Source organism: Schistocerca piceifrons, chromosome 1 (assembly GCF_021461385.2).
Source record: "Schistocerca piceifrons isolate TAMUIC-IGC-003096 chromosome 1, iqSchPice1.1, whole genome shotgun sequence".
NCBI lineage: Eukaryota > Metazoa > Arthropoda > Insecta > Orthoptera > Acrididae > Schistocerca > Schistocerca piceifrons.
Window position 1 is genome coordinate 33,765,641 of NC_060138.1, and position 26,655 is coordinate 33,792,295.

The window sequence follows — 26,655 nt, forward strand, 5'->3', positions numbered from 1 at the left end:
ACCTCGTTCGTTGCAGTGGGAAATCCTCAGATTGCTGCACGCTGGTCAATAGGGTGTCCTGCAGACGAAGCAAATAGCGCGTCGGAATTGATAAACACATTGAGAATTTGCTTGCTAATTGTCGCTCTTGTGTGGAGCATCAATCTGATTCCAGCCAGCGCTTCATTACGTGGCAGACTCCTACTGCGCCTTGGCAGCGCATTTATGTTAATTTTGCGGGTCCTTTCTGGGACACCCTCCGGTTGATAGTTATTGATGCGTACAGCAACTTACCTTCTGTTGTACCTATGTCTTCTACTACATCTGTTCGCGTACTGTTAGCGCTTTGATGTCTATTTTTTTTAATTTAGGCCTTCCTGAAGTTATTGTCTCCGACAATAGTCCCCAGTTCGTGTCCTCAGAGTTTGAAGCGTTCTGTGCTGCTACTGTCATTCGCCATTTGATCTCAACCCCTTTTCCACCCCCAGTCGAATAGCGAGGCTGAACGTTTTGTGCGTACATATGTCGCAGATGACCAATCTGGTACCGCGCGCTGCGCAATCTGAATCCGCGCCAGAAGTCATGGACTTCGAAGACGCGTAGAGGTCTCTGCGCCATCGCACCGTAAGCTGTGGCGGCGCGTGCCTCCTCACCCGCTTTTAGTGTGGGGGTGCCACATTAGAACACGTGGTCCCAGCGGCCAATAGCGGCGCCCCCGATAGCATACTTAAGCGCCTGCCTCGCACTCAGCCAGCCCTCCCACCGCCCCTCCTATGTTACCATCCATATTGCCAATTCCCACACCTTCTACCCCTCTGCAGGTGTGTCCCAGGGCTTATAAAGGCACATTTGCATGCCGAGCGTGAGTTTCCTCGGAAACGCGAAATATTAATTAAATAAATAATCAGTGACAAATAAATAAAGCCTATGGCACACAACTGCAGCGCTGTGTCGCTGATAAAACAAAAGCACAATTACGTTACTCTTATGTTTGATTAAGAAAGGGGGAGCTCTGGTTGAAGTGGTGCGAGAAGCACATATTTTATTTTATTGTCTGGCACACCGCCATATTTCATGTTATAGAAGAATACTGCGAGTTGCAACCACACTAGGCACTCGATTCTGTAAAGAATTTATATTTATAAAAGTAAGTAGGATTATGAACTGTAGGCTTATTCATTGAATATATCTCATTTAACTAACTGTGTAACTTTTATGTTTAGTAGACAATCACCTCTGTACGACGTATTGGCATGGCTGGCAAATTATTGTAATATTGAGATTTAGATTATGAGTCCGCACCTACCGCAGCAGTCTATGGAAACGATTTAATTACGAAGTCCGATTATTCAGTTTATTTCACGGTCAACTACGAGTAACATTGCCTTTACGAAAAAGCCATTGTCAAGCGTCTGATAACGAATAATTAAACGTCCACGTTCCAGATAAGCAAAATATTAATTACAATTGCAATCACAATCACCATCATACAGATAGAATAATTAACATATTTAAAATAACATTTTTTTATATTTATTTTATTTATTTTATATTGGCGACTGCGTGTCGGACTTGTTATTTTGTCATTTGTTACATTGTTCTCTTTGTTTCATGTGAAAAATCAACTTTCTGGACCTGGACGTCAATGTATGAGAGGTAACAAAATCTGAAGATATTTTCCAATTCTGAAATTTTGCGGGAAGACGCAATGAAACTTCCAGCAAAATAAGGTAAGACGCAGCATCTTTGCATTGGTAGGCTTGACCAGACGTATAATTCAGTGTATTAGCTTTTCAGTAAATTCTGTAGTGTTTCTTTTCTGCATAACAGTTTCAGTGATAAATTTCATTCTCAGTACTTTTCCCTAAACAATAACGTATGCAACAATACCAATACACGAGTGTACAATATGGCCGACTTCTGTACGATATCATGTAACATGGCCAGCAGCCATTACCAATAATCTCAAATTCAGTTTATATTTTTAAATTAACAGACAGCCATTGTTGCTACGAGCGATTCATGCTCAACTACATTTTATTTTAAAATCAGTGTCAAAAATTTTCTTGATACATATATCACGTGTGGCATGGTAATAACAAGAAAACAATACGCAAAAATGGAACAGCAAGGACGTACTATTCAGACGCAATCCGACTCGGACGTGAGACAAGTGTTAGAAAATGACTTTACGACAGCAACCGGTAGTGACGATTCATCAAACATTGACTCAAGTGTTGACGAAAATTTTGACGTTAGGCCGTCCACTACAAAAATTTCAAAATCTCAATCAAAGCCCATGTTAATGCATGACGTCACGTCTAATGACGCGGCGGGGGCAGAGACCTTGCAAACGGTAAACATTGCCGACATGTTACAAATGCTAATGAAACAAAACGCCGAAAACATGGCAACCTTAAAGGCACAATTAGAGACACAAAATGAACAGTTAAAAACACAAAATGACGAAATCAAATCTGATCTCATAGCAATCAAGATAGGTAATGACACTTTATGTAAGCGTGTGGAACTTATAGACGCCACACTGACCAAACAGATGACCGAACTCAGTACTAAATTTTCCCAGCTCAATACGAGACAAGAAAAGACTACAACTGACGTAGCACTTTTACAGACACAAGTAAAAAACCTTAATGTCACGTGTGAAGTTCTTACTGAACAAATTCAAACATATCCTTCAGTACATGACAATCTTGAAAAACGAATTACTGACGTACAGAATAAATTTGACAATGTTGAACAACACCTGACTGACATCTTACAATCAGATGCCACAGCTCATTTTCAAAATATTAATAAAGAATTTCATGATTGGGTTGAGAACAAAGACAAACATTTTGATAGATGCTTACGTGAAAATTTACCAACAATTGTGCACGACTCCGTAGCGCAATACATTACTAATAACAAACAGCTGATCAGTGACGCAGTACAATCCGTCACTGCACCCATGAGACAATTCACCGATCAACTACAGTCTGAATGTAACGAAAATATCAGTCAAAATGTACAGTTCAGAAACCAATATACATTCGAGTATGATACACACATTCCGCACACGACAAATACACAAGAACAAAACACACCACGACTACAACACATACCACGATGTGCAAACACAAACACAAGCTATTATCATGGTAAACCACAGCAACATTATCGTAATTACTCGCCAGCTGGACATAGCAGTAATTACAGTGGGACAAATCCATATCATAATGCAAGGGAAGACGAAAGCTTAATGAAACACAGGCAATTTCAGATTTTTATCGCAGAAAAACGAACCATTCATCCGGTGATTTTTCTTAAATCTTTTAGTAACGCATTTCCACGCACTTGGAGTGACCGGAAAAAGATTTCATATATTGTCGGTTACATCCAAGGCGATGCAGCTGTCTGGGCATACAGTCAAGCTGACGTATGTACCACGTACAGTGAGTTTGAGCGTGCTTTTCTGAACAAATTCTGGTCGCAATCCGTCCAGGAGCGACTCAGAAGACAAATTTTAGAACCTGAAACTTTTAACAGTAAAAATGGTAACTTACGCAGATATTTTGAAAAATACTTGAACATGGGACACTTTTTAGACGAACCAGTCGCAACGCGTGATATACTCCGTGCGTTGAAGGCCAAATTGCCTTTCAACATTAAAGAAAAACTCCTACATATCCCGGATGACGATTCAGATTATTTTTTAACAGCTTTAGATTCGGTTGACATGTTACTTGAAGATCAGCGCTTCGCGCGGCAAAACAGCAGCCACAATGTTTACACTAGTGGTATGCAAAACATGCAGGCTTGCGAACACAATTCTGGCGCGCCCACAGTTGGATACGCGGTACAACAAAAACAGCAAACTCACATGCCGTCTCAGTACGGAAATCAAAATCAACACGCGTATTCCAATACAAACAATAGTTACAACAGTAATAACATTACATGCGGCAATCCATACAAAAGGCACCGCGGTAATAACTACAACGGTAACAACGGATACAAAGGTAATAACAAAAACACAAACAGAAATAGAAATAATAGTAACTACGAGCCAAGACAGCATCAAGGTTGGACTCGTAACGATCAGTACTTTCATTCAAACTCTGCTTTACCACAGCAGCCACCAGGACAAAATTGGAGCATACCTTACGACCGACAGGTAAGTTATAATGCGCAACAGCAACAACAACCGCAAAAGTTTGGAGATCATAATAGGCAATATCCGAATGCGAATATAATAGAAATGACACCTGATGCACAACCTCAATCTGTCAGTACCTAGTACAAATGATAATCCAACAAACTAGAAACAGTCACTACTTTGCCCCAGGTCGTGGCTGAAGAATTCTTGGGGGGCGACTTCAATGTTAATCAGTTATTTGACACCACACTTGAACAACAGAATAATGATATGCCGAGTAATTCTAAACAAAAACTACCTGTTTTATTTATAAGATACAACCACAATAACAATATATCAGATGAACTTTTACAAGACAGTACACAATGTCGTTTAAACACAAATGAAATTGTTTTAGCATCTACTACTGGTGTAGTAGGTGGGATTCCAACTACTATTATCCTAGATACAGGTGCAGCTGTGAGCGTTTTGTCTTTTAATTTCTATAAAAAGATGTGTGAATTGGAACCTGTGCCTGAGTTTCCTGCCCAAAACTGTAAAATAACTACTGCACTAGGTAATAAGTCATGTAGGGTTACGAAGCAAGTTTTTGTAAACGTTAAAATAGGTAATGGAACCGTACAATGGCCATTCCTGGTTGTACAAAACCTTGTGACAAATTGCATGTTAGGAATAGATATTATGAGCGAGAAGGACTGCATTATAGACTTCTCCAAAGGTAAATGTATTTTAAATGAGAAAGGCAGTGTAATTATTATTGATTTGGACAGGAGAACTCTAAAGCATGACAAACACTGTACAGGGTACAAGGTTCAGTTAGTACTTGACAATGACATTCAAGACATGCAAACACACTCATCTGACACAGAGATAATGGACTTGAAAACATTGCTTGATCATAAGATAAGTGAAGCTACAGCTCTCAGTGTACATGAACGTATAAAACTACAGGAAGTGTTATCCAAAGATTTACAAGTTTTTACCAAACGATTAGGTGTTATCAACACGTATGTGTACAAGATTGAAGTTAAGCCTCACAAGATCTTCTACCATAAGACATATAACGTACCGTTATCTCAACGACCTGCTGTGTGGCAAGAATTAAAACAAATGTTAGACTGGAAGGTCATTGAACCATCATCCTCACCTTATTGTAGTCCTCTACTTGTTGTCAAAAAATCAAATGGAAGCATTAGGTTAGTGTTAGACGCACGAGCTATTAATGAAATAATTTTACCGGTTCACACAAAACCCGAAAATTTAGAAGAGCAATTACAGAAATTTCTAGATGCAAAATATTTTTCCACAATAGATCTCGCTAATTCGTTTTGGCAGGTGGGTATCACTCCTGATTCTCGGAAATATACTGCATTTATGTTCGGGGGGCGAACCTATCAGTTTTGTGTTCTACCCTTCGGACTGAATGTCAGCTCTGGGGTATTCATTACAGCCCTGGATACCGTGCTTGGCGACGATTTAGTTGAGACAGTCACACACTATGTAGATGATATACTGATAGTTACACAATCTTGGAATGAACACGTTGACACTCTTCAAAGAATTTTAGAAAAATTTACACAAGCTGGAGTCACAGCCAACCTAAGAAAATCAAAATTTGGTTGCAGTGAGATAAAGTATTTAGGACATATCATTAATTCACAGGGCATACGTCCGGATCCCAGTAAATTAGATGCTATCAGAAACTTTCCTAGCCCTCGAACTAAAAAGCAGTTAAAATCATTCCTTGGGCTATGTTCATTTTTCAGACGTTTTTTGCCACAACCACTTTTGAACAGTAAACATCTGCTAAATCTACTCAGAAAGAATCAAGTTTGGATCTGGTCGGAACAGTGCCAGAATGACTTTAATACAATTAAACATGCTTTAGTGAATGCTAACATATTGAGCCATCCAGATTTCAATTTAGATTTTTGTATGACTTGTGACGCTTCACGTACTGGCTTGGGCTGTTGCGTATTTCAAATTGTAAAGAATAAAGAGGAGGAACAGATAAGAATTATTGGGTTTGCGAGTCGCACTCTAACTGAATGTGAGCGTACATACTCCACTACTGAGTTAGAAACACTTTCCATAGTATGGGCATTCAAGAAATTCAATTATTATTTATTTGGAAAACATACGGTAATTTACACCGATCACCAGGCCCTGACATTTTTGTTAACTTGTAAACTTGTACATCCTAGACTATCACGATGGGCAGTTACACTTCAGAACTACTCTTTTGAAATTAAGTACATAAGAGGTAAGGACAACACCATTGCAAACACTTTGTCTAGACTTCCACAAGGTATGAATGATACCAACAGTGACTTAGAAAATATAAATGACTACAGGATTCTCTTAATGCAAGACTAGCAGTATCACCAATATTATATTGATATGTGCAGAAACATGGCTGAATTACAAAAATCTGATCCTCACTGGTATAAGATAATAACATTACTGGTAGAAAAACACAATCATCCTTTGACTAAGTATTACAAGTTACACAATGATGTGTTATTTTACCGCCGACATCCAAATGCTACTAACTGGTGTGTATGCATTCCCGAAGAGTCTGAACGTAATCTAATTTGGCACACACACTTAGTTTGGGGTCATTATGGGACGAAAAAGTGTTTGGCAAAGCTCAGTACATACTGTTATTTTAGCAATATGACAAGAAAAATTTACAGGGAACTAAAAACATGTGTCATATGTCAAAAATCAAAAACCTCAGAATTTATCCACAAAAACAGATTTACATTCTATTTTACCTAGTAAACCCCTGGAAATTCTGTGTAATGACATCAGTGGACCGCATCCAGCAAGCTCTGGAGGCGCCAAATATATCTTTGCTTTTTACGATATATTTTCTAAACATGTAAAACCTTATGCTTTAAAATCCGCCACTGCAAATGCTATAATACGAAGATTCTCAAGTGATTACCTGACGCACGTGGGAAAACCTAAAGCAGTTCTATCAGATAATGCAGCATACTACTCTGGGTACAAATGGAGAAATTTCTTGAAGGACAATAACATTAAAAGTATATTTATTTTGAGGTTTAGTCCACAATGTAACGCGACTGAGAGACTTTTCCGAGAATTAAATCGATTCATGAGGACCTATATTTCATCAAAACATACTAATTGGGTGTCCTACCTAAGTCTTTTCGAAGACGTACACAATAACTTAAATATTTACGATACGAATTACACACCTAACGAGATCATGTTCAATTGCAAACAGAACGATCAGTGGATAGAACCATTACCTAAGTTGTCAGACAAGGAAATCACACCTGAACAGAAAATAAAAGAAGTATTGACTACATTGACACATCACACACAAATACGAAACAAACATCACAGAAACATAATAAAAAGAAAACAAAAATTCGAGGTAGGAATGCTTGTACTACTTCGTACTCATCATAAATCTGTAGCACTCAAACGACGCAACGCTAAGGACCTTATATAATTGTTAACATACCGCATCCTGGTGCGTATCTGTTACAACATCCTAGAACTAACAAAATTATTGGGCTATACGCACACCGAGATCTTAGAGCATTTCATGCTGAATAATGTCAAAGTCATACCCATCAAAATATTGCTAAGCAACTCGAAAAACTCTGTTGTTACAACACAGATAATAAGTAGTATAGAAATTTTCATTTCAGCGGTTCCAGTGACGCAGTTGAAGACAGAAGAACTCTTCTTTCAGCGCGCGCCTCCACCTGAAAGACGGAATATTAAAGTAAAATTTATGATTACGTAGCAGTAGATGACATATTAATTTTTTACGGAACGTTTGTTACTGAAGGTACCACTGACTTGGTGTGACACCTGACGAACTGACAGACGTCATCTGTGACGCGATCTTTTACTTTGAGAAATAGATTAGACGCACATCTCTCAACACGAAAAGCATCTATCAGTAGTCAAGGCCACACAGACACTCTACACACACGCACAAAACGCGAGGAAGCGAACATTTTCTCTCTCTTACTATTTTGAATATTTATTGAGTAGTGAAAACGCCTGGTCTTGCCTACTGATGTAATGAATGTTGTGTCTAACCTATCTTAATTTCAGATGACATCACAAAAAACATCGATAATATCCCAGCAAAACCGCTAAAGAGGATGTAAATATCTGCAATTCATGTAATCAAATGTGACACAATGTAATAACCTATAGCGATGTAATGATGATGTAAACATGTTTATGTGCAACTATATTATGTTTATGCTAAGAAAATATGTGACGTGTGTATGTATAATTACTTATTTTTTTAACTGATGTATAGTGTAACTGTTACTATGTAAAAATTTGAACAAAACGAGTGCCAAAAAGACATTGCATAGTGAACCACTGTTCACGGACATTAACGAACATTACTAACTCTGCAACTACGCGGAAACCTATGTGAAAGAAACTGTTAATGCCATTCATTATGCAGCGTATCTATGTGAACGCGATGAACGATTTCCTTGATTAATAACTACGAACATTTAGGTGAGCTATATTCAGCAAAAAAAAACTGAAAATGTGAAGTGCATAATTCGTGCATCGTCTAGTGATATTACTACAGTACCCAACTTCAAGATGTTAACTGGATTAAATGGACACAAAGTGCCTGTCCAGAAAACAACACGACGGGTGGAAGAATTTTGGTTGGAACTTCAGGGAATGAAATGTTCTCGAAATGTGACGGACACTCTTATCTGGACTGTCCAAGGATCGACGCCAGCTATGTGCCGTCCGAGGTTCTGCAACCAAGCTTCCATGGAATGTAAAAAACGAACTGCACGTGGACCAATTACTCAACGGGTCACGTCTGATCTGTAATAAGCAATGCTTTTAGTCACAACGAACTGCATCACTACGACTATAATGGAAATGAGAAATGGACACGCTTATGTATTAATCACGTTGTTATACAACGATGTTACTGTGATCAAAAAACTTTACCACGACGATACTAACCTGTAAAAAATTATTGTGCAGTGGATGAATATGAACTGTAATAACGACACGATGTGTATAGGTCAACGCACCTGAAAAATACGGACATTTTTCTTTGAAGTATTTCAAAACAATACTATGTAACTAAGAACATTCAACAATCTAAGTTGTATTGTGCTATAACAAATATTGTAAATTTAAAACTAAGTTACCTGTCATAGAATGTAGTCTTCATATGTAATCTTGGTTGAATATTTTCTTTGTGGAACGACTGAAAAACGCGCGCACACGAACAATATGATCTGCAATACTGTGCCGCGTGATCTAACTGTACGATATAACGGCAGTGCCGCAGTTACACAGACGCTTCTGCGCATGCGCGCACTCTATCTGCCAACATTAGAACTTTTACGGCGCACCCGCGTCATTCAAATTTTGTATATAATGTGTATAATGTGTAATGTAAGTCATGTAAATAGTTGCAGATAACTCAGATTTTCTTGTGCCTTTAGGTGAATTGCTCGCCTCCAGGTGTGTCCTTTCGCCTCGCAATTCAGGGGGCAATATAAAGGCACATTTGCATGCCGAGCGTGAGTTTCCTTGGAAACGCGAAATATTAATTAAATAAATAATCAGTGACAAATAAGTAATGCCTATGGCACACAACTGCAGCGCTGTGTCGCTGATAAAACAAAAGCACAATTACGTTACTCTTATGTTTGATTAAGAAAGGGGGAGCTCTGGTTGAAGTGGTGCGAGAAGCACGTATTTTATTTTATTGTCTGGCACACCGCCATATTTCATGTTATAGAAGAATACTGCGAGTTGCAACCACACTAGGCACTCGATTCTGTAAAGAATTTATATTTATAAAAGTAAGTAGGATTATGAACTGTAGGCTTATTCATTGAATATATCTGATTTAACTAACTGTGTAACTTTTTTATGTTTAGTAGACAATCACCTCTGTACGACGTATTGGCATGGCTGGCAAATTATTGTAATATTGAGATTTAGATTATGAGTCCGCACCTACCGCAGCAATCTTTGGAAACGATTTAATTACGAAGTCCGATTATTCAGTTTTATTTCACGGTCAACTACGAGTAACATTGCCTTTACGAAAAAGCCATTGTCAAGCGTCTGATAACGAATAATTAAACGTCCACGTTCCAGATAAGCAAAATATTAATTACAATTGCAATCACAATCACCATCATACAGATAGAATAATTAAGATATTTAAAATAACATTTTTTATTTATTTTATAGGCTCTGTCCTCTCCCCTCTCCTCTACCTCCTGAACATGGCCGATATGCCCCAACCCCCCCCCCTTCCAGTACACCTCTTGCAGTATTCTGCAATATGCTTCCTCGCCCTCGCTCCTACCCTCCAACGGTCCCAACGCCTTCTCGAGAATCACCTTGACCCTCTTTCTGCATGGTGTAACCAGTGGCTGCTGAAACTCAACCCTTCCAAGACCCAGGCAATCATCGTATTTCGTACCACTCGCTCCTTCCGGCTCCTGGATTTCTCCCTTACTGCCTGTGCTCGTCCTGTCCGCCTCACCCCCACCCTCACCTACCTTGGCCTCACCATTGACCGTCACCTCACCTGGATCCATCATCTCCGCTCCATCCAATCCAAAGCCCACAACCGCCTCCGACTCCTCAAACTCCTCTCCGGCCGGACATGGGGGTTGCACCCCTCTACCATCCTCCACACCTACAAATCCTTAATCCGTCCCATCCTCTGTTATGCCAGTCCTGCCTGGATATCTGCCCCCCCCCCCAAATTCTATAAGTCCCTCCAGATCTTTGAGCGTCATGCACTCTGCCTCGCCTTCCGTATACGCCTCCCGTCCCCCACGCGGATCCTCTATGATCTCATTCCTTTCCCCCATATGCTCCTATTCCTCGAAATATATCCACATCCTCTACACCTCCCGCCGTCTTGAACCCCCTCACCCCCTGGTTGCTCCTCTCCTCTCCAATCCCCACCCCCTGCCACGTCTTCACCGTTGTGTCCCCCCTACCCTCCATCTCTACACCCTTCATATCCTTTCCCAAGGTGGCTTCCATCAACTCCCCCTCCCAGATGATGCCCTCTCTCCCTCCATTTATCCCCCCTATCAACTCTGATCCTCACTCCCCCTCCTTTCCTCTGTCCTTTTCCCGGGTTCCCTCTCCCCCCCTTCCATCCTCTTTCTTCCACACCTCCACTCTCTTTGCCCCCTTCTCTCCCCCAAGTCCTTTTACATTTCCCTCCTCTGCCCCCTCTCATTCCCTCTCACGTCTGCCCTTCTCCTTCTTTTATTAGTCCACTCCCTCCTTGGTCCCCCCCTTTTCCGTTTTTTCCTCTCCTCCCTCCTTGTTTTTCCCCCTACTCCAGGTCCCCCTCCCCCCTTCTGCCTTGGATCGGGAGTGCCATCTTTGTGCCGCCATTTTCGTGCAGTGTTTTACGGTGTGGTTTTCCAGTGAGTGCTCTGTGTTGTGTCTTTTGGGAAGTGTAGCGAACAGCCATCATACTGTCGCTGAGTGTGCTCTTTTTATCTCTTGCGAACAGAAACCAGACTGTCGCCATGTTTTTTAATTGTGTGTCTGCTATGTTACTTGTCTGATTCCTGTGTATTTTAACAACACTGCCAACCCCATTTGCTTTCTGTTTTAACTTTCCGCATTTTTACGCCATTTTACACTTTAAGTCACCGTTTTATCGCCTGTTTTTTCTTGTTTCTTTCTTCTTCCTTTTTTTTTAAAAAAAAAAGTCTGTAGGCTGTAGAGCAGCGTAGTAAGCTGCTGCCAGACCGCCGCCTTTGGGGGGAATTGACAATCAATAAAGGAAAAAAAAAAAAAAACTCAGCCAGCCAGTCTAATCTCGCGCACGTCGGTTTACACCTCGCTTCGCGCTGGACAGCTTACTTCCTCGTTCTGTGTAAGAGTGGACGTGTTTGTATCCTTGTGACTGTGTTGTTCGATCTTGTTGCAGTCGTTCTGTGCTTCGTTGGTCGTGTCCGTGCTCTCCCACTGTGTTGTTCGCGAGCCTCTCCGTGGGTCCCGCCGTGTTTTCCATTACATCAACCAAGTTGCTCGCCACGCACTCTAGCGAGCGCGCGCCCTGGACTTTCCTTGCTTCATATCGCTCCCAGCCGCGCGGCACCCGTTCCCCAGCGGAACTGCAACATGGCCGCGCCCATCGGTCGCTCCTGCAGCTATTGCACCCGCCGCCGCGCGCTCCCGCTGCTTCGCCTCGTTCTGGCTTTGCACTGCACGATTTGGTGTTCTATCGCGTTTTCTCTGGCAGGCAGCGCCGGGAGCAGGGGCGCATTCTTCGCCAGCTTGGCCGCGCCTTATTTTTCTGGTCCCTCCGGCATTTTCAAGCAACACCAGATCCAGTCGTGCCGTCCACGGTTTTCTGCCGCTGGTTGTTTGGCGGCGGAATTGTAGGCCACTGCCGGTCTGGTCCCTGCACCGGACGGACGCCTCTCACTGCGGCGACAGCCCCAACTCCGGCCATCGTCGCCACCGCCCAGGAATCGTTAGCGCCAGGATTTCACCCGGAACTAGTCCCACCCACTCACCCCCGGTTTTCCCGGTCTTTGTTCCGCGCCTCGGCATCATTTCAGTTGACCCACGTGGTTTACCGCGTTCGGCTGCACTCGCAGTGAATGTTAAATTAATATCTTGCTAGGTCTTAAATTTTACCAGATAATTAAAAGACACGTTACAAAAAACGCGCAGTTGGCCTCAGTTGTGCCAGGTACGGTACTTCTACAGCAAACATAAGAGAAAACAATTAAGCACTGAATTCTTTAAATACGACAACTCAGTATTCAGATGAATAGCCTGTGAAGAAACATACTTCTGTGTGAGAAAAAGCACCCGAAGCTAAAACAGGCATAACCTACCCTCAAAGAATAATTTGCTCGGAGAAAGAGGAACTGACAGTATATGCGAAACAAGCACCAGTGTTCATTATAATTCCAGAGGGCATCAAAGTTACTCTGTTCTTGCTAGATCGATCCAGGCTGTTTTTGCGTGTTATTCATTGAAGAGTTTTGCTGAAAAGTTTTAGGGGTGGAAGAAGAGCTAGCACAACATGAAGGACGTTTTAAAGCCATGAAACACTGCAGCATTTATTTCCTCCATAACTGCTCTGTGACAAACATGCACATCATTACCATTTTTTAAAATGGTTTGATTGACATTTATGACATTATTAAATCTTTTTGCTAAAAATAGACAGGACAAATAACAACAGATTATTTTCCCGCAACGTTTGCAACAGCATATAGGACATTAATCACACAGAAACAGCCACAAATCTTTATAACCTCGTTTGTAATGCAGAGGTATAGTATTGGAAGAATTTACAAGTTAAAATTCAGTGAATGCAAATACTAACGAAATATGTCATATAAGAAAATACCTTACTGCTTTCATTAGGAATTTCTACTTTATGGCATTCGTATATTCTTTTATTTTCGTGAGTTACTATGAGGACCTACATAAACAAAACGACTTTCACTTATTTCTATATAACGTTGATTTCAGACAAGAGTTAGTTGACTGCATCCGTGGCTTTACTACCAACATGACAGATTGAAGACCATTGTTTTAGCATTGTATGTTTGCTCTGTATCCCTCAAATAAACGTATTGTCATAAGTGAATTAGTTAATGAAAATTTGTCCTTATTGCCCTTAAATAACATCACGTTACTTTTTGTTTTCTATTGCTGGAGATGATTTCAATTCTCTATAAATATTTTTATTTCTTTAATAATGCGAATTCATGTTATATTACTACCCAGAAAAACTTAAATTTCTTATCATTACTGAATTTCATCACAGTGTAACATGTGTTGGACTGTGATGATAACAACTTTGATGTAGCTTCCAGTTTGCGGAACTGGCGACTATTCAGGAGAGGGCCTTACACTATGGATAGGCGTGGAGGCGGGTGAATGGGTGGGACTTGTTCCGGGTGAAATCCTAGCGCTAAGGGCACGTCCACAGCGCCGCCGCCGCTGTGTTCCTCTGCAGTGGCAGAACCGACGGGCTGACGTCACGCCTCCGTCGTCACCTTCGCCCATGGAGGTAGCTGCTCTGTCTCCTTATCTGAGCATACCCAGTGCCGGTGCGCGGCCTGGGCAGGTTCTCCACGAGTCGTTTCCCTCGCCCCCTCGCGAGCAATTCGGGGTCGCGGGTGGACAGCGCACCCTGGCATTTCCACTGTCCGGCCCCTCAGCTGCGCCGCCGGCCACCCGCCGTCGGAAGCCATGCTCAACGACGGTGCGTCGTTTCAGGTTATGTGGTATAAATAGCAACAATGCCATGGCATAGGTTCATAAGTTGGCGCTACGAGTCACCGACGACAGCGCACTCTGGCCGGAGCGGGAGAGCTCTAGGAGCTCTGCTCTAGTTTCAGCCCATTTGATCAAGAGCAGACGGCTGGGACACTTCGCTTCAGCTTCGCACCTCAGGGCAAAGTTATGTATTACTCTTGTTACTAAAGTAAAGGTGATTTTAATTCACACTGCAGTACTGAGGGATTTTCACCTTTTCCTGCTCCTACCCATGCACCGATTTACTAAAAATTTGAAACCAAGATAATACTAACGGAATAAAAGAACAAATCACCAGATTCAGGTTTAACATCACTACATAACAACAAACTTACAAAAACACTCTTTCAGTACGATCCTACAACGTTTAATTTTGCGAAACTGAAGTATGCTTTTCCTCCCTACATTATTCTCGAAGCAGTATCGAATGCACCCCAACATAATCCTTTGGAAAACGAAGGAATCAGTGAAATTGTCCACAAATGAAGAACATGTACAAGGATTTGGAATGATGTAGCAACCTGATATAGAAAGAACAAACTACTCAGTAAAGTTACTTCGATGAACACCCACAGAAAGAGAATAGTCTCTACATCGACTAGATTTTAAAGTTTCTCATCTTCTACAAAATTACACATAAATTTTCTGCATCAACAATTCCAAGATCACGCTATGTTATCAAGACCACTGAGATAATATGAAGATACCTGACGAACAGGCAACTAATCCTTACGGCTATTTCATCGACCCAGACCTTTTTCGTTCAGCCATAAGGAAAACGCTGGGATTCGGTATGAAGGAAACTTAATGAACATCATCTTCCTCTCAGCCATCCATCTACATGCAGTTAAAAGTCCTGCAAAATTAAATAAGCAACCAGTTACCTAAATAGTCACAGGAGCACAAACAACTATTGGCTGGGAAGGTCTATGCTTCCCTCCTGCCACCGTCTCCTTCAGGTGGAATAAAAGATATAAGAATAAATAAATAAGTTCGTCAGAGCACCTGACGACGGGACATGCCTGGAAACTGTTGTCTTGTGCCCATAGGACACTACGCACCAGCAGTACACCCATGGATTGTTTGATCAACTAATACGCCTGGAGAAATTAAGGAATCACAAAATTAGCTTTGTTTTCTAAACGCACTATTTGTGTGACGCTGACATACATTTAAAATGTGTATTTGCAGACAGGAATATGTGTATGTGGTTCCCCCCCCCCCCCCCTACTCTGATTGTATGAAGTACTGGTACGTGGATTGGTGTTGGAAATACATAACGCACTGATTATTTTTTCTCATATAATGAAAAATTGCAGCATGAAAATCAGTATTTTTATTTTAAATCACTGATGATTGGTTTGTGTGGCGCTCAACTGCGCGTTCTTGAGCGTCCGTACAAAATTCCCAATTTTTACACAGTCCATTTTGTTTTCAAACTCCAATTTAGTCTCTCTCACAAATCATAATGATGAAATGATGACGACAAAAACACCCAGTCACCGGGCAGAGAAAACTCCTAACCCGGCTGGGAATCGAACCCAGGACCCCATGATTCACAGGCAGCAACGCTACTCCTTTTTACTACATTTTTTCACGCGACCACAACTCCTTGATCTACATCCGTAAATATCAGACTCCTTTTAGTGTTAGGTTTATTACCATTTTTCTAAATGTTTTTCTTCCAGGTAAGTACCACTTTTTGTGATAAAACAACACAAACAAATGAAGCTAGTAAAAGGAGGTTCTAACTGTTGTGTAAGAGTACTGCGGACATAAATGGAGAAATCAAGCTCTTGAGTGGGAATTTCCAAATTATGCATCAGGAGAAATAGCAGTTTTATCAAGGAAGATTTCGAATGAAAACAGATTACTATACTATGATAACCTTTTTACTTCTGTTGTAACACATGAAATACTTAAAGTGTACGAAAATTGGGCAAGATTGTTGCACAATAAGGATCCACAGAAAATAGTTCTCATCATGCTTGTGTTGACTAAGGAAATGAAAATGGATGACTTTGATTATAGGCTGGCATCCACTAAAGCAGTGGTATTTTTGTGAAAATACAAAATATTGGTTCCAATTACCACGAAACATAAATAGCTTGTTTGTCCAGAAAGCAGAAGAATGGTACCAAGTTCAACTCTGTATCCATCTGTGGGAAACGATTACAGCTGTACTAATTTAGTGTGGAGCTAGCATCTTTGACTTCCGGCATAAGAAGTGTACAGTGGGGGCCGTTGCTGAATGGGTTTACTAGTATAAAAATTTGATTTTTACTTTTCACTTTCTGTTTGTCAGTGCCTTCCGCCTGGCAGTAAGTTGCAGTGTCACAGTCACGTTGCCCAAAACGGGATAGAACCACTCTAATACTCAAGTGTCAAACCATCAGCAGCTAATCTCACGTGTTGCTGCCGAGGTAACGCTACCGAACTGCGCGTCTTACGAACTGACCCACCAGTAGGGAGGCTTTGAGGTGGTCAAGTTGGGGTGGAACCGCGGCCTGCTGCCGGGAGAGGAGGCGCCGTCCGCTCTCACCTGCTGGCAGCTTCCAAACCGACCAGACGCCCTCCTCTCCTCCCCACCTCTCTGCCCATTCAGTCCCGGCTGCTTCTCTAGGCCTGCCTGTTTACGGCATTAAACATTCGTGGATATAAAAATGTTTTCTTCACGAGTGCAGCTCTCCCCTCCTTGCTAATCCTGACGCATTAACAGAGGTCACCCTTATTCTGCAAACGGCCTTGTCAAAGAGGGAGGAGAAGCGGGCAGAGGTTCAGAACAATCTCTTGCCTTTGGGGTGGGAAACTGCACCTGAAGACGGGAGAATCAGTAATGATCAACGGTATGAGGATGCAAAAGGCAATGGAAGCCACTGCATGAAAGACACATAACGTGTGTCAACGGGGCATGTGGCCTGTAATTGAAACAGAGTAATTACGAGCGCTCTACTGGCAAAAGATACCGGAATAGTCCTACATTCGGATCTCCGGGAGGGGACTGCCAAGGGGAAGATGACCATGAGAAAAAGATCGAATAACGAACGAAAGGATAATATTCTACGAGTCGGGTCGTGGAATGTCAGGAGCTTGAATGTGGTAGGGAAGCTAGAAAAACTGAAAATCGAAATCGAAATTCAAAGGCTCAATCTAGCTGTAGTGTGGTCCACTGAAGTGAAATGGAAACAAGACAGCGATTTATGGTCAGATGAGTGTAGGGTTATATCAACAGAAGCAGCAAATGGTTAAACGGCAGTAGGATTAGCTATGAATAGAAAAGTAGGACAGAGAGTGTCTTAATGTGACCAGTTCAGTGCTTGCGTTGTTCTTATCAAAATCGACATCACACCAACACCAACAACGATAGTTCAGGTATACATGCCATCACAAATGGCTCTGAGCACTATGTGACTTAACTTTTGAGGTCATCAGTCGCCTAGAACCTAGAACTAATTAAACTTAACTAACCTAAGGACATCACACACATCCATGCCCGAGGCAGGATTCGAACCTGCGAACGTAGCGGTCACACGGCTCCAGACTGTAGCGCCTAGAACTGTACGGCCACTCCGGCCGGCCCGACATCACAAGCTGAAGATGAAAATATAGAGAAAGTATATGAGGATATTGAAAGGGTAATACAGCAGGTAAAGGGAGATGAAAATCTAATAGTGATGGGGGATTGGAACACAGTTGTAGGGAAAGGAGAAGAAGAAAATGTTGCGGGAGAGTATGGGAGAGGAGAAAGACTAATTCAGGTCCGTAATATGAGAGAGGAGAAAGAACATTTTGGTTCCGTAATATATTTCAGCTATTTATTATCAATACTCTGTTCAAGAACCGCAAGAAGAGGAGGAAACTTGGGAAAGGTCGGGTGATAAGGGATGATTTCAGTTAGATTACTTCATGGTCACAGTGATTCCGAAATCAGACTTTGGATTGTAAGGCGTACCCAGGAGCAGGTGTAGACTGAGATCACAATGCAGTAGTGATGAAGAGCAGGCAGAAGCTTAAGAGATTAGTCAGGAAGGATCAATATGCAAAGAAGTGGGATACATAAATACTAAGGAATGATGATTTATGCTTGAAATTTTCTAAGGCTATAAATACAGCAGTAAGGAATAGCTCAGTAAGCAGTAGAGTTAGAAAAGACTTACGTGTCTAAACAGGGAAATTACAGAAGTTGTAAAAGAAAACATAGGTACAAAGAAGGTAGCTGCGAAGAAACAATGGGCAACAGAAGAAATACTTCAGGTGATTGATCAAAGAAGTAAGCATACACATGTTCAAGGAAATTCAGGAATGCAGAAATACAAGAAACTTAGGAATGAAATAAACAGGAAGTGCAGCGAAACTAAGACGAAATGGCTGCATGAAAAATGTGAAGAAATCGGAAAAGGAATGATTGTCGGAAGGACTGATTCAGCATATAGGAAAGTCAAAACAACATTCGGTGAAATTAAAAGCAAGGTTGATAACTTTAAGAGTGCAACGGCAATTGCAGTGTTAAATACTGAGGAGACAGCGGATAGGTGGAAAGAGTACAGTGGAGGCCTCCGTGAGGGGGAAGATTTGTCTCACGTGATAGAAGAAGAAACAGGAATCGATTTAGAAGAGATGGGGGATCCAGTACAAGAATCGAAATTTAAAAGAGCTTTGGAGGACTTAATATCAAATAAGGCGGAAGGGATGGATAAAATTCATCAGAATTTTTAAAATCATTGGGGAACAGTTCACGTTGGTTTGTAGAATCTATGGATCTGGCCACATACCACCTGACTTTCGGAAAAAATCATCCACACAATACCGAAGACGGCAAGGTGACAAGTGTGAGAAATATCACACAGTCAGCTTCATAGCTCATGCATGAAATTTGCTAACGAAAATGATATGCAGAAGAATGGAAAATAAAATTGAGGTATGTTAGATGACGATCAGTTGGGCTTTACCAAATGTAAAGGCGCCGGAGAGACAATTCTGACGTTGCGGTTGATAAGGATAGCAAAACTAAAGGAAAATGAAGACACATTCATAGGATTTTTGCACCTGGAGAAAGCGTTAGACAGCGTAAAATGGGCCAAGGTGTTCGAAATTCTGATAAAAATAAAGGTAAACTGCAGGGAGAGAAGGGTAGTATACAACATGTACAAGAGCCAAGAGGGAATAGAGTGGACGACCAAGAACGAAGTGCTCGAGTTAAAGAGGGTGTAAGACAGGTGTGTCGTCTTTCACCCCTGCTGTTCAATCGGTACATCGACAAAGTAATAACGGAAATAAAAGAAACGCACAGGAGTGGGACTGAATTTCGAGGTGATATATCAATGATACGATTCGCTGACAACATTGCTATCCTCAGTGAAAGTGAAGAAGTATGACAGTAAAATGAGTACGGAATATGGACTGAGAGTAAATCATAGAAAGGTGAAACTAATGAGAAGTAGCAGAAATGAGAACAGAGAGAAAACATCAGGACTGATGGTCACGAAGTAGATGAAGTTAACGAATACTGCTACCTAGGTAGCAAAGTAACCGATGACGGGCGAAGCAAGGAGGACAGCAAAAGCAGACTAGAACTGGCAAAAGGGGAATTCCTGGCAAAGAGAAGTCTGCTAGTTTCAAACATAGGTCTTAAAGTGAGCAAGAAATTTCTCAGAATTATTGACTTCCTTTTAACTGTACAGTATATGTTATATTGCATTTAGGAACTTTCGGATAATTGAACATGTATCAATAATTACGGATTTCTGTAGCTGTATATCTAAGTTTGGATGTAGCTGTACTGCATTGATGTACTGGTGGATATTGTGTGGTATGACTCCTGTAGTTGATAGTATAATTGGTATATTGTCAACTTCATCCTGATGCCGCATGTCCTTGACTTCCTCAGCCAGTTGGATGTATTTTTCAATTTTCTCTCCTGTTTTCTTTTGTATATTTGTTGTATTGGGTATGGATATTTCGATTAGTTGTGTTAATTTCTACTTTTTATTGGTGAGTATGATGTTAGGTTTGTTATGTGGTGTTGTTTTATCTGTTATAATGGTTCTGTTCCGGTATAATTTGTATTCATAATTCTCCAGTACATTTTGTGGTGCATACTTGTATGTGGGAACGTGTTGTTTTATAAGTTTACGTTGTAAGGCAAGCTGTTGATGTATTATTTTTGCTACATTGTCATGTCTTCTGGGGTATTCTGTATTTGCTAGTATTGTACATCCGCTTGTGATGTGATCTACTGTTTCTATTTGTTGTTTGCAAAGTCTGTATTTATCTGTTGTGGTATTGGGATCTTTAATGATATGCTTGCTGTAATATCTGGTGTTTATTGTTTGATCCTGTATTGCAATCACGAATCCTTCTGTCTCACTGTATATATTGCCTTTTCTTAGCCATGTGCTGGATGCGTCTTGATCGATGTGTGGCTGTGTTAGGTGATACGAGTGCTTACCATGTAGTGTTTTCTTTTTCCAATTTACTTTGTTCGTGTCTGTTGATGTTATGTGATCTAAAGGGTTGTAGAGGTGGTTATGAAATTGTAGTGGTGTAGCTGATGTATTTATATGAGTGATTGCCTTGTGTATTTTGCTAATTTCTGCTCGTTCTATAAAGAATTTTCTTAAATTTTCACCTGTCCATAATGTAGGTGTTTTATGTCGATAAATCCCCTTCCTCCTTCCTTTCTGCTTAATATGAATCTTTCTGTTGCTGAATGTATGTGATGTATTCTATATTTGTGGCATTGTGATCGTGTAAGTGCATTGAGTGCTTCTAGGTCTGTGTTACTCCATTTCACTACTCCAAATGAGTAGGTCAATTTTGGTATAGCATAAGTATTTATAGCTTTAGTCTTGTTTCTTGCTGTCAATTCTGTTTTCAGTATTTTTGATAGTCTTTGTCTATATTTTTCTTTTAGTTCTTCTTTAATATTTGTATTATCTATTCCTATTTTTAGTCCGTATCCTAGATATTTATAGGCATCTGTTTTTTTCCATAGCTTCTATGCAGTCGCTGTGGTTATCCAATATGTAATCTTCTTGTTTAGTGTGTTTTCCCTTGACTATGCTATTTTTCTTACATTTGTCTGTTCCAAAAGCCATATTTAAATCATTGCTGAATACTTCTGTTATCTTTAGTAATTGGTTGAGTTGTATATTTGTTGCTGCCAGTAGTTTTAGATGATCCATGTATAGCAAATGTGTGATTTTGTGTGGGTATGTTCCAGTACTATTGTATCCATAATTTGTATTATTTAGCATGTTGGATAGAGGGTTCAGAGCAAGGCAGAACCAGAAAGGACTTAATGAGTCTCCTTGGTATATTCCACGCTTAATCTGTATTGGCTGTGATGTGATATTATTTGAATTTGTTTGGATATTAAGTGTGGTTTTCCAATTTTTCATTACTATGTTTAGGAACTGAATCAATTTGGGATCTACTTTGTATATTTCCAATATTTGTAATAACCATGAGTGGGGAACACTATCAAAAGCTTTCTGGAAATCAATGTATGCGTAGTGTAGCGTTCTTTCCTTAGTTTTAGCTTGATATGTCACCTCTGCATCGATTATCAGTTGCTCTTTACATCCTCGTGCTCCTTTGCAACAGTTTTTTTGTTCTTCATTTATAATTTTGTTCTGTGTTGTATGTGTCATTAATTTCTGTGTAATGACTGAAGTTAATATTTTGTATATTGTTGGTAGGCATGTTATGGGGCGATATTTAGCTGGGTTTGCTGTGTCTGCTTGATCTTTAGGTTTCAGATAAGTTATTCCTCGTGTAAGTGTATCAGGGAATGTGTATGGGTCTGCAATGTAACTGATAAATAATTTAGTTAGATGTGAATGTGTTGAGGTGAACTTCTTTAGCCAGAAATTTGCTATTTTATCTTTTCCAGGGGCTTTCCACTTGTGAGTAGAATTAATTGCTTTGGTGACTTCAAGTTGCAAAATTATCACTTCAGGCATTTGTGGTATCATCTTGTATGTGTCTGTTTCTGCTTGTATCCACCGTGCATGTCTGTTATGTTGTACTGGGTTTGACCATGTGTTGCTCCAGAAGTGTTCCATGTCTGTTATGTTTGGTGGATAGTCTATTTTAATGTGTTTCTTATCTATTGTCTGGTAAAATTTCTTTTGGTTTGTGTTAAATGTTTGGTTTTGTTTCCTTCTATTTTCACTTTTTTTGTATCTTCTAAGTCGTTTGGCCAATGCTTGTAATTTCTGCTTCTTTTCATCTAATTGCTCTATCGCTTCTTGTTGTGAGATTTTACCTAACCTTTTTCGTTTTTTTCTGACATTTCATTTCTTATAAATTGTGTTAGCTGTCCAATGTCTTTTCTCAGTTTTTCTATTCTGATCTGTAGCCTGAGTTGCCATGCTGGTTTTGTGGGTTTCTTCTGTGTGTTGGTTGGTTCTGGTCTCTGCCTAGTGTGTATATTTAGTGTAGTGAATGCTCCTATATAAACCAGTAGTTGTAACTCTTCCATAGTTGTGTTTTAATTTATTTTGTTGTGTATGATTGTGTTGATAGTTTTTACTGTTGTTTCGACTTGTGGGTTATTTGGCGGTCTATGCAAGAATGGTCTAATGTCTTTATTTGTGTCTTTGTATTCTCTATATGCGTCAGCTGAAATTTTTCTTCTATATCTAACATGTGTGACACTTCGTGTTCTATGTGCTTGTTCTGGTGGCTGTCTTAAGATTTCGTGTTCCTCTGATTGTTAAATTGATGCGTGTTGCTCTTTGTTTGTTTGCTCTGGGACGTTTGAGTCCATTACTGTATTTTCTTTCTCTTCTGATTGCACATTATTTTGTTCCAGTATTTGTTGTACTTGTTGTTTGATGTTTTCTAATTCTGACTGGGGTATCCTGTTATTTTTGATTATTACACAGATCTGATCAGCTAGTCGTTGTTCTGTTAAACATTTTAATTCTGGGTATCTGGTAATAAATGTTGTGTATACTTGTGATCTGTATCCAGTTGTGTTGGTTCCTAGGTTTGTTGCTTGGTTAAGAGAACATGAGGTGTCGAGTAACTTCATCTGACCATCTCATCCTCTGTCTTTGTTTTCCTTCTAGGGTGGTTGCAGGAAGCATATCCGGCAAAACACCTCTATTTGGATTTAAATCATTTACCAGTTGGCTAGCAGTGTGGTTACCATTGTGGGCGACCATAGGGTTCAAGCGTCGTCCCCGACCATGACGGCACTTGTCCGAGGCTTCTTTAGTTCTGTCCTGAACCAACTAATCACAGTAAAAGGGGGGTTAGCCCTATTAGTGGTTTGTTCTTTTCGACGCCTTTTACGACTGGCAGAACATACCGGAGGCCTATTCTTTTCCCGGGCCTCCACGGGGTTTATTATTATTATTATTATTATTATTATGACCATGTAGACAAATTTATTATATTTGCTGTTTTCGGCAAAGTTGCGTATTGAAATCTTGTTTAAACGGTTTCCAGGTAAGTTTCAATTTTAATATCATTTTAACTGTTTTTAGATATTACAGTTAATAGAGTAGTTTACATTATTTTATTGATGTCTATACCGTCAGCTAGATTATTTGGCAGTTGTTACTGGTGTTTATAATAGCCTATGTTTATGCTAATATGAATAATACACAAAGCCTAATAGAAATCACGAAAAAAGAGAGAGAAATATCGGATTCTGCTTAAGAACATCATCCATCCGAAAGTGAGTCAGTGAAGAAGATGAACAGCAGTTGGTGTAAAAAACGATAGAGAGAAGATAGAACAGAGGAGATGAAACTGTAAATGACTCAAGCTGAAGCATACTTCACTAGAAAACATGTGATAAATGTCATTTGCAGATATCAGTTCCTGAAGATGAAAACAAATATAAGTAGATGTGGAACATGAATTATATTTAAGCAGAGCTGAATGTAAACGAAATTCGATGAAAGTCTATAAAGAATTATCAAAGTCTAGATGTTTATGCTATTACAGTTGATTTGTAAATGGCCCTGGCAGTTCCAAAGCTAACGTGTTTAGTACTATATTACAAATGTAGTTTTTATTGTTATAGTTTTGGCTGTCACGAACTTAGGACTAATTTTACTTTCATGTTTGTATGGGACGAAACTATAGCGTCGAGAGGAAGGCAGAAAATTTCATAATGTGTACTGAAACACGTAAAAGAAATGGTTAGTACAAGAAAACACAATGATGTACAGTTATGCCAGAATTGGTCAAAATAGAAATTTTAAAATTACACTTTCCGGTTTGAAACTTTTGACAGATCAACTACTTCAAATGGACAGTCTTGGTCCTATTTTTAATACAAGGGGTACTCTTATCTGGCAATCGATGTTGATTTTGGCTGTGTGGAACTCCCAGAAAAACGAAAAACTATCTACACACCGTCAGACTGGTACAAAATAATTGCTCAAACGCGAAGAAAGAAGCCATTTAAAGTAGTACAGATGAAGCTACAAGAATCTGTATCAACGGTGGGTTTCGAGAAGGCAGTAGTTAACAGCCAAAGTAATAAATTCATATTGTCCAGTATCTTGGCTACAGCTGCAGTGCGTGCAGTAGAGAAGATCTGAATTTACAAAGATGCGTTACAAGGCAACTTTTCAGTCCAGATATGGAGTTTTTCACATTAGACATACAAAAAGAAAAGAAGGAACGTCTAGTCCAGCTCAACAGCATAGAACAGTAACGACTGTAAGATAAAATACAGTTTGTCAGTAATTTGAAGAAAAAGGATATTTCAGATTTTTGAGCACCTGTTTCATTCTCTTTTGAAAACAAAGATGACTACGTATTTTTGTGTTAATTCACAATGAAAGTTATTCAATTTACACACAATTACGATGATTTTATTAATTTTACTACTCATATTTCCTAAAGTATTGTTAATGAAAACAGAAACTGTTAATTCAAAGTGAAATTCATGGAACTAATAGTTATGGTCATAATATTCGTATTAATGCACTGAATGTGTGTTTCTGTGTTAATACTGCCGATTATTAGACACAGTATCCCCATACATTCTTCTATTAGACTTTCCTGTATTTTGTACAAAGTTTCACAAAACGATCAATAGCTTATAATGAATAAATCTGACTTACATCGTCATGCCATAAACCTATTCATACACGAGTCATGTAATGTGATCTACATGCAATGAAGATAGGGAGCCTTCTACGTTATGTTGAACCTAAATTCAATTTTATGATTAATACATCCACTCTACATTCTCGCTATTTTAAGAAAAAAGCAATAATTTTGTAATTTTTTCCTAATTCATGATTCCCAGAAGTGTTATTATTCTTTATTTACTTGTAACTGAAGATGCAACACTAACAAAAGGACTATCAAATGACCAAACATCAGTTTGTGGCTTATTTTTCAAGACATCGTCAAATAACAGTCTTAAGGAGAAGAGACAGCGCTAGATTTCAGCTTCTGAGCACAGTTCTCAGCAGCCACTTGCAGTGCAGTAAAAGACAATTGAAAAAAGAGCCAAAAAAGGTCAAGTGAATGCAGATAGCTTGGTGAGGAATTATTTACACCCTAGTCCTTGCGTCCCCACTCATAGCAGGCCCTCACCATGGCCACAATTGCCACAGTAATAGTACAGCATAGCCCAAACAATCATAATACAAGAACATAAAGAAATTAAGCCCACTGTCTGAAAGCACTTACAATAAACTCTGACACACTTCGTTAATGACAACCTGACGCTCAACATACATTGCATGTGGTGGATCCACATCGATAAGAATACATAGATCTAACAAGGCCAGTCAAGGTATAATGAACAGAAGTAAGTTTCACCAACAATCTCACATACACTGTTTCCACTGCATGTCCACTTTCACACCTCAGCTGGGCAGTGCCGTAGGTTTATATCATTGCCGTCGGAACATCCATTGACCGGTATACCATCCGTCAGCCATCTCCTTAAGCTCATCTCATATGGAGTAAGCTTCACTGTAAGTTTGTTGGATAACATGCTGAACATCAAAGTATATAATTCAGCATGAAATCTAGCTGGCTGACTTGACTCTGTGAACGGCAAGGCCCACAAGCTGATTGATCTGGAATCACTCAAACGATTCTAAAGAATCTATTCTGCAAAACACAAAAAAAAAAGTTTCACACACATCTGACAACTTCATTCACTAACTTCATCATGAACTGCAAATCATTTTGTTAATGGCCATAGTTGT

At 40.0% G+C, this 26,655-nt stretch overlaps 1 protein-coding gene across 1 annotated transcript in view; it reads right to left on the reverse strand.

The window, feature by feature from the left end:
- Nucleotides 1-12,214: 12,214 nt before the first annotated feature.
- LOC124769377 (myrosinase 1-like) overlaps nt 12,215-26,655 on the reverse strand; it is a 134,904-nt gene continuing 120,463 nt past the window's right edge. The window contains exons 10-11 of the mRNA XM_047249168.1: nt 16,921-17,083; nt 12,215-12,578 (exon numbers count right to left, since the gene is read on the reverse strand). Coding sequence (XP_047105124.1) covers nt 12,215-12,578; nt 16,921-17,083 — 527 coding nt within the window. The remainder of the gene's footprint in view (nt 12,579-16,920; nt 17,084-26,655) is intronic.